The 20763-nt window shown below is 39.0% G+C and overlaps 1 protein-coding gene across 1 annotated transcript in view; it reads right to left on the bottom strand.

Moving 5' to 3' along the window:
• Positions 1-20763, bottom strand: part of AFAP1L1 (actin filament associated protein 1 like 1) — a 79087-nt gene that overhangs the window by 12241 nt on the left and 46083 nt on the right. The window contains 12 exon segments of the mRNA XM_074212372.1: positions 1783-1947; positions 3644-3755; positions 4527-4599; positions 5038-5183; positions 7908-8119; positions 10669-10821; positions 12365-12458; positions 14712-14804; positions 16065-16238; positions 16240-16245; positions 17849-18060; positions 19489-19587. Coding sequence (XP_074068473.1) covers positions 1783-1947; positions 3644-3755; positions 4527-4599; positions 5038-5183; positions 7908-8119; positions 10669-10821; positions 12365-12458; positions 14712-14804; positions 16065-16238; positions 16240-16245; positions 17849-18060; positions 19489-19587 — 1539 coding nt within the window.

The following is a 20763-nucleotide window of genomic DNA, read 5'->3' as shown; positions in this document are numbered from 1 at the left end:
TCTGAATGACTATCTACTGACCATCTCCCTATATGTCCCTCTACTCTCTTCCCCAGGCCTGGAATGTTCTTACCTCTGCCTCTTAGAATTCCTGAGTTTCATTGTTGGTGGAGCTGTGAACTCATGAAACCTTTCTGGAGAGCAATTTGGAACTATGCCCAAAGGACAACAAAAATGTACCTACCCTTTGATCCTGCAATACCACTACTGGGTCTATACCCTGAAGAGATTATGAATAGGGCAGAAACATCACTTGTACAAAAATATTCATAGCAGCCCTATTTGTGGTGGCAAAAAATTGGAAATCAAGTGAATGTCCTTCAATTGGGAAATGGCCTAATAAGCTGTGGTATATGTATGTCATGGAACACTATTGTTCCATTAAAAGCCAGGAGGGATGGGGATTCAGGGAAGCATGGAAGGATTTGCATGAACTGATGCTGAGCAAGATGAGCAGAACCAGAAGAACACTGCCCACCCTAACAGCAACATGGGGGTGATGATCAACCTTTATGAACTTGCTCATTCCATCAGTGCAACAATCAGGGACAATTTTGAGCTATCTGTGATGGAAAATACCATTTGTATCCTGAGAAAGAATTGTGGAGTTTGAACAAAGACCAAAGACTATTAGCTTCAATTTAGGGACAAAAACCATTATCTTATATAATTTTGCTATATCTTATACTTTTTCTTCCTTAAGGATATGATTTCTCTCTTATCACATTCAATTTAGATTAATGTATACCATGAAAACAATGTAAAGACTAACAGACTGCCTCCTGGGGGGGGGGGGGAGAGAAAGAATAGGGAAAAAATTGTAAAACTCAAAATAAACAAAAATCTTTAAAAAAAAAAAAAGAATTCCTGAGCTTCCCCCAAACCAAGGTTTAAGCACCACCTCCTCCATGAGGCCTTTCCTGACCTTCCAAAACTACTACAAGGGCTTCTTTCATAAATTGCTTTGTATTTATCTGATACAGATTTTATTTTATATGTATACATCTTGTTTCCCCCTTTGTGCCTGGCACAAAGCAATATTTCATAAATACCTCTCAACTAGTATAGTATAGAATTTTTTTTTTGTCTGTGACTGTGATCTCATTAGTGTGGAGAACTCTCTCCACCAATGCCAATGGTCAAACTGTTTGCAATTTGTAGTTTTAGAGAATTGTCTCAGAGCAATGAGAATTTGTTTGCTTTTTACTGCAGATGTGGTTCAGAGTCAGAACCTACAGCCAGTCTTCTTGGGTTCAACACTGGTCATCTATTCACTATACCATGTTATCTCTTCAGATAATCACTGTTGTTGTTACTATTATTATTATTATTAACAATAGGGACAATAATATTTGAACAATCTACCTCATGGGTATTATAAATTATATTTGATATATTATATCACAATATAAATTATGTGTTACATATTACAAATTATAAAATGCAGTGAAAATATGAATTAATGATAATATTGTCTTTGAGGTGAATTTACAAAAAAATATTGAAAAATATTCTCTGAAAACCATTAAAGTGAAAGAAAAATTAATTACTGCTGAATGACATTGTCATAGTCATAGTCAGAATAATGCACTTTAGCCAACAGGGCCATAGGTAGGAAAATCTGGTGGTACCTCTGTGTGCTATGCCCACCTTTTCATCCCTTCAACTGACCGTTTCCAGCAAAAAGATATACTTGCTCTTGATTCCAGATGTTGGCAAGACTTTCCTAAAGACCACATTGTTCTAAGGGAGTCTGTTGTCCAAGATGAGGAATACCAGTACCTGCACTCTTCTTTAGGGTCTCCTTTAGCTCCCTCTTCTCTTTTCGTAGGGTCATTAGTTCATTTCGGATCAAACCCTTCTCAGTCTCCAATTTCTCCTTTTCGACCAGGTACCTCCGGGCATCTTCCTCCGCCCGATTCTTTCCATACCTATATTGATTGGCACCTATAAAGACAGAGAAGAGGGGTGGCTAGGTGGCTCAGTGGATAGAGCACCATCCCTGGTGTCCAGAGTCCAGAGTACCTGAGTTCAAATCCGGCCTCAGACATAAAGACAGAGAAGAGATAAAGGGCCCTTGATATGTGACCTCCCCAACATTATCATCACAAAGACCCACTCAAGTGTTATGAAGGTGTATTATGTATATACATATGAACATGCATATATATGGTGTTAAGTCATATTGACGCTTGAAATTTCAGCAAGACAGAAACAAACACATACCCCTTCAATCTCCATGTGGTGGAGATTGGTTCCTATCTTTTACCTCAGTTGATATAATGACAGAAATTAAGGAGGTGAATAACAGAGGAAAGGAGGTATTAGTATTTTACAATGTGAAAAGATATCTATGTCCTGTTATGAAATTCCCCTTGACAGAACTAGAAGATTGGGACATTGGCCCCAACCTGACTAGTCTGCCAGCCCTGGTACATTTGAGGCCAGAAGCAGCTTTATGGAATGTGGCCTCTCAACCTCTACAAGAGAGAAGGGTATGAGGATAATGCTCCTTCTTTTCCTCCATCATTGGCTATGGCATCTTGCTGTAGAGCTGCTAGTTCAATAGGGAGGCAAGAACATAGAACATCTGGAGAGGAAGAAGGCAAGACCTCTAGTATCAGAGAAGGCTTAACCACAGGGAAGACGAGTCTGGCATCTGGGAGGTACAGGCTCAGACATTCCCAACCTAGTGAGCCACCCAGTAGGAAAAATTGCCTCTTGGTGGGAGCAACATGAGGACTCTTCATAAATGGAATGGTCCCATAGTACTAGAGGCCAGAGATGTCATCGCTACATATGCTTTCTTACCTTATCCCCTCAAGAATGCATCCCTTCCAGGGATGCCCATACAGCCCTCTAATGGTAGGAGTATTTGTGGGAAGGGGAGTTCTGGGTTTATGGGAAGAATGTTCTATAGCTGTTATTTTTACTATTCCTATTAGGAAATGCTTCAGTTTGGGAATAACTGTCTCAGAGGGCTATAAAAGGCAAGCTTACAGTACGGGACCATTCACTATAGTTTTAGGAGTATGCTTTCAGAAAATACCCTTTGAACTTATGAGAATAGGTGTATATTAAATATAGGTGCGGGAAACATATAAGTAAAAGGCACTTTTATTTTACTTTATAAATAAAAGAGTTTTGAGCCAGTGTGTGTATAATTCTAAGCAGAAAATCACCAAATAAAATCAGACAGTCAAGAGTCTGAAGAGATTTTAGAGCAAAGAATATGAAATATTAAGCAAAGAATGTAGAATATCAGAGTCAGAAGAATCCTTGAAACATAAAATGTTAGAATCTAAAGCACTAGATAAAATATAAAATTTGAGTGCTCATAGGTACTTGAACATATAATGTTAGAGCATAAAACTTCAGAGCTGGAAGAGCCTTTAGAATCTTCACCATCTAGGGGTAGCTAGATGGTGCAGTAGATAGAGCACCAGCCCTGGAGTCAGGAGGACCTGAGTTTAAATCGGGCCTCAGACACTTAATAATTGCCTTAGTTGTGTGACCTTGGGCAAGTCACTTAACCCCAATAAAATTACAAAAAATAAGAAAAGAAAAAGAAATGTAAAAAAATAAAAGAAATCTTTGCCATCTCCCACTTTAATAGGGGAAGAAAAACCTAGACAAAACCTACTGGAAGCATGGCGCTTGATTTTGACTTGGGGGTCTATGCGGAGTGACTTCTCACTGCAGGAAGAGGCATGTCGCTTCACTTGGGCCCCAGATGGATGCTTGGGCTCATTGTCCTGCAGAGAAGGGCAGAAGGAGATTATTTAGGATCCAAGAAAACCCTACCAAGTTTAGCCTCCCCCAAAAATCTGGGACTTCATGACTGCCATGCTTCTTGACAAAGAAATACAGTTTCACTGCTGTAGGCATGGGGTTCATTAACTGTGGGGAGGAACCTTGGCTTTGTGAGGCAGACAAATAGACATCATGGTACCTGAAAGCAAAGCCAGGATTTAGGATAGGGAAGGAAAAAGGGAATAAGCATTTATATAGCAGCCATGGTCACATTGTAGAAAGCTCTGTTTTCAAATCCTATTTCATTTGATCTCACAACAACCCTGAGAAAGAGGTGCTATATTATCCCCATTTCATAGTTAAGGAAACTAAGGCAAAGAGATTATGTGACTTTTCTTGGACAGATGGCTAGTAAATGTTTGAGGCCAGTTTTAAACTCCTGTCTTCTTGACTTTTAAGTCCAAATCCAGCTTCAGACACCTAATCTTATTTGTCTCAGTTTTCACATTTGTAAAATGAGCTGAAGAAAGAAACCACTCCAGTATCTTTGCCAAAAAAACCCCAAATGGAGTCATAACATGACTGAAAAATGACTGAACAATAACAACTTCTTGGCTCTATATCTAGTGCTCTAGCCACCATGCCCACCAACTTTCTCCAAATTTAAAAATTAACACTAAGAATTCATGGGTGTATTGGAATATCACTATGCCTCAGCATAAGAGGGATTAGGGACTTGACCATTCTGTGGGGTAGGATTTACATGTTCATACCTGCATCTTCTCATAGGGGACCTCATCATAGACCCTAGGCTCAGGCCACTGGCCCTGACAGGAACTTGCAAATCTGGATAGCAGAGAACAAAGGGAAAGAGAAAAGCAAATTTCTAATTTTAAGTTTCTACAGCTTCAGGACTATTATAAATAATACTAATACTTTTTCCTTGAACATCACATCATTCTGTCTATTATTTATCCATCAGACCACCCATCCAGTTGTTTGTTTATCTGTCCATCGACTATCCATCTAACCCTCTATTCAGCCATCAAGCTATCTATTCATTTGCCCATTTTCCTGTCTGTTCATTTATTGATCCCTCTCTGCCTACATCCATCCATAGGATTTCCCTATAACTTATCTTGTTCTTCTTTGCTAATTCTCTCTCTCATTCTTCCATCTGACCAGTCTATTTTCCTTGATGACAGGGCAGGAGGAGTATGATCTGATACCCTGTTCTTGGGGCCATCCTGAACTCTGACCACCAGATAGATGTAAGGCTCTTACAAAAAGGAGTGTCGACCAGCACTAACAATGCTGGCTATCGTCTCCACATCTACATAGTCATAGTGCAGGGCCTCGGGAGGTACTCTGGAGCCTGTCTCAGCCAGCAGCAGACCCAGCCAGCGGCCCATATCTTCAGAACAGCTTGCCTGGGGAAGAGACACAATCAAGACAGGCCATGGTGAATATACAAGAATATAAGGAAATGTTCTAGGCCCAGCTTATCTCCCAATAACCTTGTCCCTTGCATTTTCTGTCTTCTTTCCTCCAATAACCTTCTTATAAATCTTCCAACCTTTACTCCATTCTTCCCACCACTGTATATCTTTTGTACTATTGAAGCATCCTCCATATGAAGATCATTAACTGCTTCCCAAGGAATATTCAGATTCCTTGTCTAATATATAAAGACCTCTACGACTTGGAGACATTCTCTCTTTCCAGCTTTATATTCTATTTTTTTTTCTTTACAAACTATACCCTTAAGCTATAGTGATTGTGAACACACCACTGCATCTTTTAACTTCTTTATCTTCATTCAGATTGCTCTCTGTGTGACTAACGCCTTCTCTTCCTTCTTTATCTGGTAAACTCTGACATTTCATTTAAAAGACAAATCAAGTGCTCCTTCCTAGAAGATTTCTCTGTTTCTTCAAATTGGTAATAACTTTCTCTAAAATATTTTATATAGTGATGGAACACTATTGTTCTGTTAGAAACCAGGAGGGATGGGAATTCAGGGAAGCCTGGAAATATTTGCATGAACTGATGCTGATCAAGATGAGCAGAACCAAAAGAACATTGTACACCCCAACAGCAACATGGGGGTGATGATCAACCTTAATGGACTAGCTCATTCCATCAGTGTAACAATCAGGAACAATTTTGGGATATCTGCGATGGAGAATACCATCTGTATCCAGAGAAAGAATTGTGGAGTTTGAACAATGACCAAAAACTATTTTGCTATCTCTTATACTTTATTTTTCTTCCTTAAGGATATGATTTCTCACCCATCACATTCAACATAGATCAGTGTATATCATGGAAACAATGTAAAGACTAATAGGCTGCCTTCTGTGGGAGATGGGGGAGGGAAGCGAGATTAGGGGAAAAAATGTAAAATTCAAAATAAGTATTTTTTTTTAGTTTTTTTGCAAGGCAATGGGGTTAAGTGGCTTGCCCAAGGCCACACGGCTAGGTAATCATTAAGTGTCTGAGGCTGGATTTGAACCGAGGTACTCCTGACTCCAGGGCCGGTGCTCTATCCACTGCGCCACCTAGCTGTCCCTTAAATAAATAAATTTTTAAAAAAATAAATTCAAAAAAATTTTATACAGCACCTTGTCTTAGAATTCTCAAATTTATCCATCATTATAATCCTGTGTTTTATAGTTGTGTCATAGTCCCTTAATAGAGTATAATATGTTCATTAAGGGTATAGGGTATATCCTGAAAAAATGTGTATTTCCTCCAGTGCCTTTCATAGTGCTCTGTCTACAACATACAACTAATAAATGTTGTGATCAAACGACTGACCTACCAGTGAAAATACTAGCTCACATTAATATATGGTTTTTGGCTTGCAAAGTACATGAACATTAATGACCTTTTTTGATTCTTACAATTCTATTAGATTGGTATTATTTCTGTTTCCATTTTAAAGATGGCAAAATTGATTTTGTATAGATTAAGTGAATCTATCATATTAAGTGTATTATAAAGTGATTCCATAGCTAGTAAATGTGTATGGTAGGCTTTGAACCTAAATTATCATGACTTCAAGGCCAGCCCCTATCAGTTCTATTACAATGCCTTTCAAGGACCCTAAAGCCTAGGTTTGGCATCTCTAGGCAGCTAAGTGGTGGGGTGGATAGTAGGCTGGATGCAGAGTCATGAAGACTGGAGTTTAAATTGGGCCTTATATACTTACTAGCTGTCTGATCTGAGAGAAGTCATTTGATCTGTCTTCCTCAGTTTCCTCAACTGTAAAATGAGAATAATCACACCTTCTTCATAGTATTGTTAGGAAGGTCAAATGAGATAATACTTGTAATATAAAATATAACATATAAATGTATGTAAAGTAAAATGTATAATGTATAAAGTAAAATATAAAGCAAATGTATTAAATATAAATGCTTAGTATAGTGCCTGGTTCACTTCTCTAGGCCCTAGGTCAACTAAAGAATTCTCTATGGGGTGGCTAGGTAGGGTAGTGAATAAAGCACCGGCCCTGGAGTCAGGAGTACCTGGGTTCAAATCCAGTCCCAGACACTTAATGATTACCTAGCCGTGTGGCCTTGGGCAAGCCACTTAACCCCGTTTGCCTTACAAAAACCTTAAAAAAAAAAAGAACTCTCCAAAGCACAGATTCAGGTGATAGGGGATAGGTGATTGCATCTGGGTAACTATACCCTTTCTTTAGGCAGGATTTTCTGCCAGAAATTCTACATCCCAAGATTCTTGCCCACTCCCTTAGGCAGAGTTCTTTGGTCCCTTCTAGGTTTGACATGCTATGCTCTAAGTTCTAAAGTCTAAAGTTCTAGTATTCTAAAGTCCTCTCCTGCTCTGACATTCTAGGTTTTATATTTCCAACTGCTTCTACCCAACTCTAATAATTTGAGTCAAGAATTCTATAGGTATCTGGGGCCATTCAGAACACTCATCTCACCATGTCTTAGATTATTATGAAGGAGGAGAAAGCATCCTCAAATTATCTAGAGGAAGAAAAAAGGGAAGGAACTTACTAATGGATTGTGTGGTATGTAATATACAATAGCTCATATTTATCTTTTTAGGAAAAACCTTAAATGCATGGCTCTTTCCAAGTCTCTAAACTATATAGAACATTTCAGGAATTTTACTGTTACCTCCAAGATAGAGACCTCCTGCCGGCCACGGAGAATTCGGAAAGCAAATGGGTGCTTGGGACCAAAGCCTGGCACTACCTCACAGCCCTGAAGGATAATGGCATTCACATGGGTCCGAAGGTCTGTGCGATCCTTGTGGAAATATAATGTGTTGCCCTTGAGGCGACACCAGCGTTCCTTCCAGCACTGGTTCCCCAAGACATTCAAGTAACCTGGATGGGGAAGAAGAAACTTCTTGATGATTTACATTTTAATTATAGGACATCCTAGAATTTGAGGGCTAAGAAAGTCTTCAAGGAATGTGATCTGACTGGGAACAAGTAGGAGCTTAGGAGCTGCATGAATCCTGTTATGAAACTCCTTCATGACTCCATCTTTGCTTCTTTTTTTTTTTAAGGTTTTTGTAAGGCAAACGGGGTTAAGTGGCTTGCCCAAGGCCACACGGCTAGGTAATCATTAAGTGTCTGGGACTGGATTTGACCCCAGGGACTCCTGACTCCAAGGCCGGTGCTTTATCCACTGCGCCACCTAGCTGCTCCTTCCATCTCTGCTTCTATCTCTAGTCACCAGTATCCAGCAAGACCTGAATCACTGGTGAAAGAAATGAGGAAAAGCTTTGAGAGTACCATACCCATCTATGGATAATTGTTTTAAATTAAGAATGATCTGGATGGGAAAGAACTGGAATCAAAGTAGATGCAGACTGATTGAGGAATGATTGAACAATCTGTGATGCCTTGATGTAATGGATTATTAACTGTGTGGTAAGAAATGATGAATATGAAAGATTCAGAAGAGTCAAAAAACTTCTAAGACCAGCTAGTGAGTGAAGTAAGCAAAACTACATAACAGAATTAAGCAAGAACTCTTCTTTAGGGGCAGCTAGGTGGCACAGTGGATAGAGCACTGGCCCTGGAGTCAGGAGTCCCTGAGTTCAAATCCGGCCTCAGACACTTACTGATTACCTAGCCGTGTGGCCTTGGGCAAGCCACTGAACTCCATTGCCTTGCAGAAAAAAAAAACACTTCTTTAAATTAAGATTACAATTACACTGAATTAAAAATACAAGAACATAGAAGAACACAGCTGGAAGGGATCATAGAATAAGAAATGTCATCAAATCTTTAATTGGAAGGGCTCTAGAGGTCCCCTTAGCTCAACTCTTACAGAATCTATTGAGAAGTGATAAGACAAGTAATAGCCACTTTCTTCTAGATTAGAGCAAACTTGAGAAAATTCCCTGAAAAAGGAGAAGGTCACCTATGAAGAACTGAAAAAAATGATGCAATGCTAGCTATCCCAGGGCCTCAGACATCATATCAGGAGTCAAAAAGCCTGTGAATTTAGACAGAATCTTAATGCTGAGGCATTAATCGAAACTCAGACCACAAAAACTGAGTTCATTTTTAACTCTTTTCTCTTCCTTACTCTAATATATTCAGTCAATTATTAAGTCTCGGCCTCTATAACTTCTCCTATATCTGTCTTCTCTCTATTCATATGGCCACCACCCCACCCTAGTTTTCAAGTCTTCATCACTCTTGAATGGATTAACAGTCTCTTAATTGGTCTTTCTTTTTCAAGTCTCTCCTCTTTTTTTAAGTAAGGTTTTTGCAAGTGGCTTGTGTCCAGGTCCACATAGCTAGGTAATTAATTAAGTGTCTAAGACCGAATTTGAACTCAGGTCCTCCTGACTCCAGGGCTGGTGTTCTATCCACTGCATCACCTAGCCGCCCTAGTCTCCCCCTTTTTCAGTCCATCCTCTGGAGCTTCCAAAATAATTTTCATAGGGGGCAGCTAGGTGACGCAGTGAATAGAGGACCAGCTGCGTGACCTTGGGCAAGTCACTAACTCCATTGCCTTGCAAAAACAAAAAAATAAACAAAATAATTTTCATAAAATATAGAACTGACCACAATATTTTTTGCTCAGAAATCTTCAAAGGTTCCCTACTGCCTCCAGAATAAAATTCCAATTCCACACTGAAGGCCCTCTGCAATCCAATTCCTACTTAATTTTCCAGTTTTAATTCATTTGTCTCTTTCACAAATTCCATTTTTTAGCTAAACAGTATTGTTAACTCTTCTTTCAACAATTCTTCATCTCCTATGTCTCTGCATTCCCAAAGACTGTCATCTAACCTGAGACACACTCTACTTGCCACCTCTCAGAAACCTATTTTCCCACCATGGTTCAATAAAGGTACCACTTCCTCCATGAAATTTTCTCTGATTCCCCTAGGTGTTAATAACACTTTGTTCCTTCTCAGTTTTCTTTATATTATACTTACTTGTGTATATGTTGCATGCCCCCAGTAGAATATAAGTTCCTCAAGGGCAGGGTTTGTTTCACAGAGATAAAGATGGAATGACCCTTAAATCTAATCCAACTTCTTACTTTACAGGTGAGAAATCAAAGCCTAGAGGAGTTAAATGATTTGCCCAAAATCACATAGGAGTAAATGGTACTTCCAGGTAACCCTCAAAACTCACTACGTTTTCCACTATATCATGCTGCTTCCTATCGTTGCCTTTGTATCATACCCATTGCTTTGCATACAACAATGCCTTGATAAATGTTTCCTAACTTGAACTGAGATATCCTGCACTGTGTAGGAGACAAATCAAGTACTCTCTAGGAGGATAGACTAAATATCTTCTTTAAAACTCCTCATCTCTAAGAGTCCATTGTTTTATAAGGATAGCAGTGTCTGGGCTCACAGGGTAGCAATACTGAAGTCCCTATCGTCTCCTATACCAACCACAGCATGGGACCCCATCCTCTGCCGGGGACATCTGCACATCTTCAGCTGGTGATTTCTTCTTGGAGAAGCTGATGATTCGGTTGATTTTCCGTCCTGCGGCACGGCTCACAGAGCCCTTTAGCTCTGCCAGACTACTCTTCTTGCCTCTCCCTATCACAAAAACAGAGACATGAGGAGGGTGGAGGAGCTTGTTATGAATCTTCAGAGCCTTCCCCATATCTTACTCATGATCTTTCCTGATTCTGGAAACTGAGAATAGATTGAGGGTCTATGAGATCCTTTTTGGCTCTAAAAATTCAATAACTAACAGTCATTACAACTCCAATGACAAATATTCACATAGGACTTCAGTGTTTTCAAAGTGCTTTACCTAAGTTAATTCTTACAACAATCCCATGAGGTAGGTCCTATTATCACTATTTTCAGGTGAGGAAGCTGAGGCTGTGGGAGGTTAAGCTAAGGAGTAGTTGAGGTAGACTTCAAGTCTGGCATTCTATCTCTGTTACCTAACTGCTATACATATACATTATTATGTTCTGGTTTTTTTTTTCCCCACAGAGCAGTTAACATAGCTAAAATAGTTAACATTTATAAAGTATTACTATAAGTATTAACTTATATAAATCACTTTGGAAACCTTGAAGTACTGTGCAAATATGATAATGATTAATTCATTTGATCCTCACAGCAACCCTGGGAAGATGCTATTATTATCTTCAATTTACAGATGAGGAAATTGAGGCATATAATAACAAGACTGCCATGGTTAATGAAATCTGTGAATTTCTCAAGATTATTTAAATAACAAGTGTAATCAATAGAAGATAATGTACATAACATTATTTTGCAGAATAAAAACTGCTACAATTAATTAACTGATATTTCTTAATTTAGAAGATTCTCCAGGATGTCAGAAGAATCAATTTAGTGACTCTCTGACATATATATTTCAGTCACAGAATTTCAGAGTTACAAGGGACTTTGGGGGTCACCTAGCTCAACCCCAAGCAAAATATAACTCCTATCAACAACATTCTTCCAGTTCAGCAAAAACCATAGAGGGTGCCCTTAGTCCCTTAGAGGAGATTAGCCATATACAATATATCTACGTATTGACTCAATGGAGTATAAGGGTCATAAGAAATAGAAAAGAAACATGCTATGAATGTTTAAAAAAAATCATATCTGGTTTGAGGAAGCTAAGAAATACTTTATGGGGAAAGTACTAGAAAGATTCCCCACCCCCCCCCACCCCCACCCCATTCCATCACCAATTTTATAGAGAAGAAAATGGAGGCCTAGTCACATGGCTAGTATAAGGCGGCCCAGTTAGTAGGGATTCAAACTCAGGTCTGTTGACTCAAAGTCACTCCTTGATGGGAGGAACGTGCAGACCCTCTCCTGGGACTGCATCCCTAGAAGGGTTGATCCAGGATGTACTTGAGCAGGTTTAACATTCTGCTCTATCAACAACTACACTTGCACTGTGTGTGGGGGACTGCTTAAATCTTTCCTGTGAATAATCAACACCCACACCCACACATGCGCTTGCTCGCTGGCACACAAAGAAGCATAATCACTCTCTGCCCTTCCACCACACACACACACTCATGCAACACATCTTCCCTTAGGGGTACTGTGAGGGAGCATCTGGGGATCCTTCACCCAATGGAGGGAAGAGTTAGGCTCTCACCAGAGTCTCCTGGCTCACGGCGACTACTGGTTGAGCAGCCTTCTCCCGTGCTGATGCTGTCTGAATCTGATGTCTGCTTGTCCGGGGATAATCTCTGTGGGAACAAACAGTCGGGTTATGGGTGAAGTACCATTCTCTCCTCAGCTGTGCCACCTTCTCCCTCCCCTCCACACCAATGTCCTGTTTTCATGGTCATGATCATGTGGTCAGTTCTCACACCAGGTTAAAGAACTGAAGCTCTCCTGAGACCCACCAAGGAGGAAAGGCTTGGAGTCTGAATCCACTGATGAACCCTGGTCTCTACCATCTGAGGACCAAGCTAGCTAATAAAGAACAATAACAACTTGATTTTTATAGTGCTTGACAGGTCCACAAAGCACTTTGCTATAGTGATTCTATGAGGTTGGTAAGCAACCATTAATTCTCTTTTTAAGGAGGAACATGATTTTTCCTTTCAGAATAAATCAATACTATCATCAAAAGTTTAGTCAGTAGGATGTGTCTGTGTGTGTGTATTGTGTGGAGATTTATACAGAAGTGGGATCATACTTTTCTGCTTGGCCCCAGAGGGAAGAATTAAGAGCAATGAGAAAGTTATGGAGGACAATAGCAAAAACCCTTGATAATAAAGAGAGGTCCAAAAAAAAAAAAGAACAAGTTCCCCAGAGGCAGCTGGGTAATAAAGTGGACAGAGCCATAGGCCTGGAGACAGGAGTTCAAATACCGTTTCAGACCAGTGCTGGGTGACCCTGGGCAGCTCATTTAACCTCAATTTGTTCAGTTTCCTCTATTGTAAAATGATACTAATAACACCTACCTTGAAGAATTGTAATGAAGATCAAATGAGGCAATATTATAAAAAAACACTCAGCACAGTACCTAACACATAGGAAGAGCACTCAATAAATGCATGTTTTCTTTCATTCCTTTCATTCCATACTGGGTTCTTAATCACTAAAGGTCTTTAAGCAGAGGCTGAATGAGTGTCTAACATTAAAGAATTTGTAAAAGGAATTTGCATTTAGGTGCATTTTGGACAAAATGACCTCTAAAAACCTAGAGAGTTAAAATAACTTATCTGAGATTCTGTGGAAAAACTCCACATCTTATCCATAAGAACAGTTATCTTGCTATAAGATGTGTAACTCATTTTTTTTAAAACTCAAACATAGTCCTTTCTATTTTAACCTTATTAATTCTTTTTTTATTTATTTAAGGCAAGGGGTTAAGTGTCTTAACCAAGATCACACAGCTAGGTAATTATTAAATGTCTGAAGGTGGATTTGAACTCAGGTCTTCCTGACTCCAGGACTGGCCCTCAATCCTCTGCATCACTTAGCTGCCCCCTATTTTAACCCTATTACATTTCATCTATTAGCTCTAGCACATCTTTTCAGTTTTTACATGTCCTTCTCTCCACTTTATTTCCACAAGAACAAATTCAATTCATCAAGTTTTATGAACTCCAATCAGTGCAATGAGAAGAAGAGGGAGGAAGAACGCCACCCACATTCTGACAGAAGGAATGAACTATACAAGAAACAGGAGAAACGTTTTTGGAAATGGTCAATGGAAGAATTTGTTTTCCTTGACTATTTTTACTGGTTATAGGCTTTTATTTTTCTCCCATGGTAGAGTGGGGTGAGAGAGAGATAAAATAAATGTGAATTAATTTTTTTAAAAAGTTGATATTAAGAAGATATTTAAATAAGAAGTTTAAAAAAACAAAACAAAACCTATTTCATCTTTTAAGGTCCAGCTCCATCATCACTGCTGTGAAATCTCTTCTGATCTCTCCAAGCCAAAGTCATCTTTTCCTCCAATGAATTATCATGGTTAGTTATAGCTTTCTTCTCTTCCTTACACCATTATGCCTTGTAGTAGAGGATTAGTAGTCATGCCTTATCACCTAATCACCACTACTAGACAATAAGCACCTTAAGAAACCAAGGCTATCTATACAGAAACTCACAAATAAACACACACACACACACACACACACACACACACACACACATTAAGTTCAGAATAAAAATCAGATTTTAAAATTACAAGAAATCAATGCAACATGGACTAGTAAAATGAGTACTAGATTTGGAGTCAAGCATCCTATTACTTTTTAATTAGTTTTTTTTTGGCTTTCATATAAAAATAGGGGATTGGAAACAGCTAAATTCTTAGGGCCTTTTCAGTTCAAAACCTGAGGATCTTATATCTTCATATCCCCTTCAGAATAGAGAATGATTTGTACATTTTGAGCAACTGGTAAATATTTCATAGATGAATCAATGAATGAAACAATAAGCTTCTTGGAAGGGCTAAGAGGACACTCAAAAAGAGTCTTTACCTTTTCTAGATCTAGCTTGCACTGTAAAACTGGGGACTTGGGCTCCTCTGTTCCATCTGCTCCACCATTAGACTTACTCACTTCTTTGATAACCTGTGGAAAAGACCAGAATAAGCATGAAACATTCTCATCTTTTCTAAAAATTAATGTAGGGGGAAGGGATAGAGAGAAAGATTCCTTAACTGGAAGGATTTTGAGTGATACTAATATCCTTTGCAAGGGGCCTTGGGAAACAGAGATGCTTTAATATAACCCATCTCTTATATGCATAGACAGTTTAAAAGAGCTTTCACACACATTGTCTCATTTGGTTTTGACAATTCCAAGGCAAGTAGGGCAGGAATTATCATCTCATTTTTATAAAGGAGGAAATCGGAACTCAGAGAGAAGTGGTTGGCTCAAGGTCTCACAGGCAGTTCTAATGGTAATTTAGGAACCAGAAATCAGATTTCACCTACCTCCTACTTTGGGAGTCTTTCTAGGACTCAGAGAAGAACCTCAGAACTCATCTAGTACAACCTCTGCATTTCACCAAGGAGGGAACTGAGGCCCAAGAACAACAGATATCAGAGCTGGAAGCAATCTTACAGATCATCCAACTCAGCTCCTTTTTACTCCCAAGACAAAATAAAGAGAGGAACCAAAATCCAATAAGATTACCACAGAAAGCCTAAAAAGAGAAGTAGCTCTAAGCTCCAATGTTTTAATGATACAATAAAATAAGGGAAAGCTGGGGGGGGGGGGGGGGAGGGAAGCAAGATTAGGGGGAAAATTGTAAAACTCAAAATAAATAAAATCTTTCTTTTATTAAAAAAAAAGGAGAGAAAGCCACAGGCACCCCCCCCCCCCCCGGGAGTCCTGGGAAGATACTGGCAGAGATGGAAATCAGTCCTGGTTCTGCTGTTAATTCGTTATATAAATTCAGGCAAGTCAATTAGCTTACTTGGTCTTCTCTATAAAATAAACGGCTTTGATTAGGTAACTTCTAAGTTCCCTTCTTATTTCAAGATCCTATGTTCTAAGGACTCCCTCCAGATTTGATATTTCTGCTTTGACATTCTATGTTCTAAAATTCCTTCAGATTCTAATATTCTATGATTTGATCAGACTTCCAACACTGTCCCAGATTCCCAACACTCCCAGAGAATTCTTCTCTCTACCCCAGTAAGGATCATGAAATGAACTGAGTTGTATATAATGGTTGTGTGGGTCAGGCTAATTCCTGCTCTGGATCTGACTACCAATCGAGAGCCTGAGAAATCCAAACTTGCATGAAAGATACCTCCCCACCTCCCCACATCCCTTAGGGCATTGAAGTAGCTAGGTCCAGGAAAAGGAGACTAGTGTTCCTACCTTCAGCCACTCTTCAGCCTGTTCCTTGCTCTGGACAGCCAGAACCAGGGCTTCTGTACCACCCAAGGAGAAGCGGAGCTCGTGTTTCTTGCGACGTCCATCCCTGGGCACATAAATGACATTACATACAGCCAAGGGCAGCTTCAGGTGGGGCTGGTGGTCCTTGGAATTTTTTATAACACTGGAGAGATGGAGAAACAGATAGAGAGAGAGAGAGAGAGAGAGAGAGAGAGAGAGAGAGAGAGAGAGAGAGAAGGAGAAAGAGAATGAGTGGGGGGGGGAGGAAAAAAGAGCCCACTTTCAGGGTCTTTGCCACATATGACAGCGACAGAAAAAGCAGACTCACTAAACATAGGCTCCCCAATAGCTACACAGAAAGAGAGATTTTAACAAGGAACCCAAGCATACCAGGGACATCCCTCACCCTCATCCTAACCTCTCAGGGACTACGTGGTAGCTAATTTGTCTAATTTTGCTCAATCCAGTCCAAGAAGTATGGAGAAACACCAGTCTTAATGGTTTTTGGTAGGGACCCATTACCTTTCATTTGTGCCATATATAGCTAACAATGTTTACTAATACCATGAAAATCCAACATTTAGACAAAGATCACACATTCAGATTAAAGAATTAAATTCTAATTTGAAGATAATCTAAAAACTGTGATTCTTACTGCTCTCTTTTCTGTTCTCTCTCTATGTTATGGGAGACAAAGCTATGTTGCTATGGAAACAGAAGAGGGACTACCCAGAACTGAGGGCCATTTTGTATTTTTATTTACTTCATCAACTGCCAGGGTTTAAGAATGTATCATCTAATTGTCAACCTTTTGGAGATGTGCCTTTCCACATTAAACTGATCTGGTCCTTGGATAAGATGCATTTTTGCATTGCCAAGCCATTTTAAATCATTTTGGAGCTTGGAAGGACCTGCCAGAGTTTGCATTCCACTGGCATAATCTTAGAAAACCCAGGATCTTGCCTATGCCATAGTGAGACATGAAGAACAAAGGGGAATAAATAAATAAAAATATTGATAGTTCTATAGATTAGATCTTCTTCATCTGCCTCATCTATGAATGAAGAGAACCTGAATTCTTGAAGGATAGTTGAAGGCTCACAGCTTTTCATAGGTTATACCATAATGGGAAGAATTTGAGGATGAACCCAATGATGGACTATGTGAGACAACCAGTCCTCTGGGGCTCAGCTTACCAAGAGCAGAGAGATGAGGCTCATCCCCCAAGGTCTGGCCAAGGGAATGATTTTTTTATTATTTTTTAACTAAAACTAAGGTTCTTAGCCTTGTTTTGTGCTATGGACCTCTTGTGGCATTCTGGTAAAGCTGCTGGACTCCATTCTCAGAATGATGCTTTTTTGAAAGAATAAATTAAAATACATAGGATTACCAAAGAAACTAAGTGTATTTAAATATAGCTATCAAAACATTAAAATAAATTTCAGATTTATTGTTAACAAATTAATAACTAATAACTCAAAGAAAACAAATATAATTGTAAAGACAACATCAAAACCTAGGAAATGGATCACTAGAAGTGCGGCAGTAATAAGGATTTTCATTTCTATGGTTCTTTATGGTGACAAAGCACTTTTATCAAAAAAGGTACCAAGAAGGAAAATGTCTCTTCTAGGATCCTATGAAATGTCAGAGTAGAGAGTCTATGACTAGTACACTTTGTTCACATGTACATTTGTCACCCCCACCCAAAATATATGCACATACATATCACCTATACACATGCTTTCAAAATCACTAGATCTCACCAACAACTGGTTATCCCTGATAAGAGTCAGTTGCTTGGCCCACTGGCCAAAGCGCTTTTTCCGGAGCAGGAAGGCACAGATTCTACAGTCTTTCACCAAGTGTATGGAGGCTTCCTCTGAAGGCCACTGGTGGGTTAACTGCTGCCCCTTTCCATCTTCTTCTTCATCATCATAAGATTCATAAGAGCTGCTCATGGCATCTGAGTCATTATCTGAATGAAGCAAAGGAAAGTTTCAAGTTACTCTTGGGATCACCCCAGATCAGGGAAGCCATCTGGCTCTAGGGTTCAATTCAGTTCAATAAGTATTTGTTAAGTGGCTGAAAGGGACCTAGAATCATTAACATAGAATTATAAAACTGGAATTGATCCTGAGAACAAAGACTATGATATACAACAACAGCAGCAGCAGCAGCAGCAGCAACAAAGCCCACAAATTTCATTCAGATTTTGATATAGAAAGTCAGAACAAAGAATGTGAAAGCTACTTAGTCTCTGCTACTTGGCCATTATAACCAAGGAAGATTCCATCAGAGCCAGGGATTAGCTAATCTGCCTAATATCAGTCTACATTCTGCCTCATTTATTTCACTTTACATGACTGATTATTATTAAGTACAGCATTATACTTAATATAATGAATAATATATGATCACTATGCTAATGAAGCTCCCAGTTCTGTAGTAAAAAAGAAGTATTCAGAAAGGGATCAAGTATGTAGGAGAGGACAAAACCCCATAACCAATCTATTGTTCAAATCTGTCAACTTCACCTTTGCAGCATCTCTCCTCTGAGAATACTATTTCCCCAGACTCTCACCTCCTTATACCTGAACTACTATAATAATCTGTTGTTGGGTCTGCCTCCCACAAGTCTCACCATTCCAGTCCATCCTCCATTCAATTACCAACATTTTTCTAAATTTTCATTTTCCTAAATCTGTGGGTCCAATAATGTCATGCCCCCCACTTAATAAACTCCACTGAGTCCCTGCCACCTCCAAGAGCAAATACAAAATCCTTTCTTTACAGTTCAAAGCCCTTTGTAACTTAGGTTTCTCCCTTGCTTTTCCACTTTCCAGTCTTCTTACACCTTATACCTCTTCCTCAAATAAGAAACTTTACCTCTTGGGTCTGGGCATTTTCTCTGGCTGCCTCTGGTACCTTTAATGCTCTCCCTCCTAATCTCTACCTACTGGCTGCCCTGGCTATCCTTTTATAGGAAGACTTTCCTAGTCCCTCTTAATTCTTAGTGCCTTCCCAGCATTTAATCATTTTTTATTTATGTTATATATAGCTTATTCATACACAGTTATTTGCAATGTTGCCTGCTCTCTTAGACTGTAAGTTCCTTGAGGGCAAAGACTGTCTTTGTCTATCTTTTGATCCCTAGCATTTACCACAGTGCCTGCCTGACACATAACTGGCTCTTAATAAATGCTTGCTGACTAATTTTGAGCTAGAGGGACCAGGAAAGACTTTCTGGAGGCATAACTAGAGCTGGGCTCTGAACAGACTAAGTGTTTATTCAGTGACTGTTCAATTTTATTGAATAGTCTTCTTGCAGTTGTGGAGATTATGTGCCACAAATAGGTTCTGAGAGTGAAGATCTCCACAAGACTCTGAATGCATTAGCACTTACAAGAATTCTTCTGTTCTCCATTAATCCTGGTCACAGGGTAACTGCTGTCTGCATCCTCATAGTAACTATCCTCAATGGAATTTGGTGGGCTTGAACCATCTGCAGGAAAGACAAAAACAATCCAGGATAAGAAGAATTGTTACCACCATCTCCTTTTCTCAAGAACAGATGGGGAGCTTAGAAAAACCAAGTTTTTCTTTGAGTTCAATCTCAAAGCCCTTCAATTTCAAAAAACTCCATTTCAGGGAAGAACTTCAATATTATCTCTTCTAACACAGCAAATGAAAATCTGTGAGCATTTCTCACCTCTTGTGAGAATGAATATTGTGAAAAAGGAAGCAACAAAGTCCCTAATATTAGAAATAAAAAAAAAACTTAGAATACAGAATGCTAACTAGTAGGTACCTTAAAATAGAACACAGAACAAATATTAGACTCAAATTTGAGTCAAAATATATAAAATATAAAGCATAGAATAGCAGAACTGGTAGTTACCTTAGGACATAGAATGTTAGACATGGAAAGCACTTTAGAGTACACTACATAGAATTTTAGAATTAGAAAATAAGGCATTTGAGCTACAAATGACTTTTCAAAGTTAAGCAGAATCCTCCTGATTCTCAGTACAATATTCTTTCCATCATGCCATACTTTTTCATTTGATTTACTGAAGAAAAAACATTAATACTACAATTATTCAGGGCAACTATATGAACAGAGCTGTGACCCTGGAGACAGGAGGACTTGAGTTCAAATGTGACCTCAGGCACTTGATGCTCACTAGTTAAATGACCTTGGACAAGTCACTTAACACCATTACCTCAAACACACACACACACACACACACACACACACACACACACACACACACACACAGTGTACAATTATTCCCCACAATGTGGAAAATCTACATAAAAAATTTTGGCCCTCACTTCATATAGGAAGAAGTCTTCCAGTTTTGTGAATTTCCTTTTCTTTTTTGATATAATTCAATACTATGATAAAATACTGTATTTTATACATTTCTGATCATTTAAATTTTTCTATGTTTTCTGCTAGCCTTGGCATGAAATCTGTAGCTTCCACAAAACTCCCCTTCAAATTCCCATTTAATTTCTTATGGCAACTTGCACCATATCAAAATCACAATTACAGTGTGGAAGGGAAAACTATACACTACATTTGGTACAAGTCTGTCTGAAAATTTTTTTTTATTTATTTAACATTCTAAATAGAAGCTTTTTTAGATTAAAGAGAGAAATGCCTAAACTAGCA

The sequence above is a fragment of the Macrotis lagotis genome, chromosome 1, assembly GCF_037893015.1.
Source record: "Macrotis lagotis isolate mMagLag1 chromosome 1, bilby.v1.9.chrom.fasta, whole genome shotgun sequence".
NCBI lineage: Eukaryota > Metazoa > Chordata > Mammalia > Peramelemorphia > Peramelidae > Macrotis > Macrotis lagotis.
The sequence above is the reverse complement of the archived record's forward strand: the minus strand, read 5'-3'. Positions and strand labels throughout refer to the sequence as shown.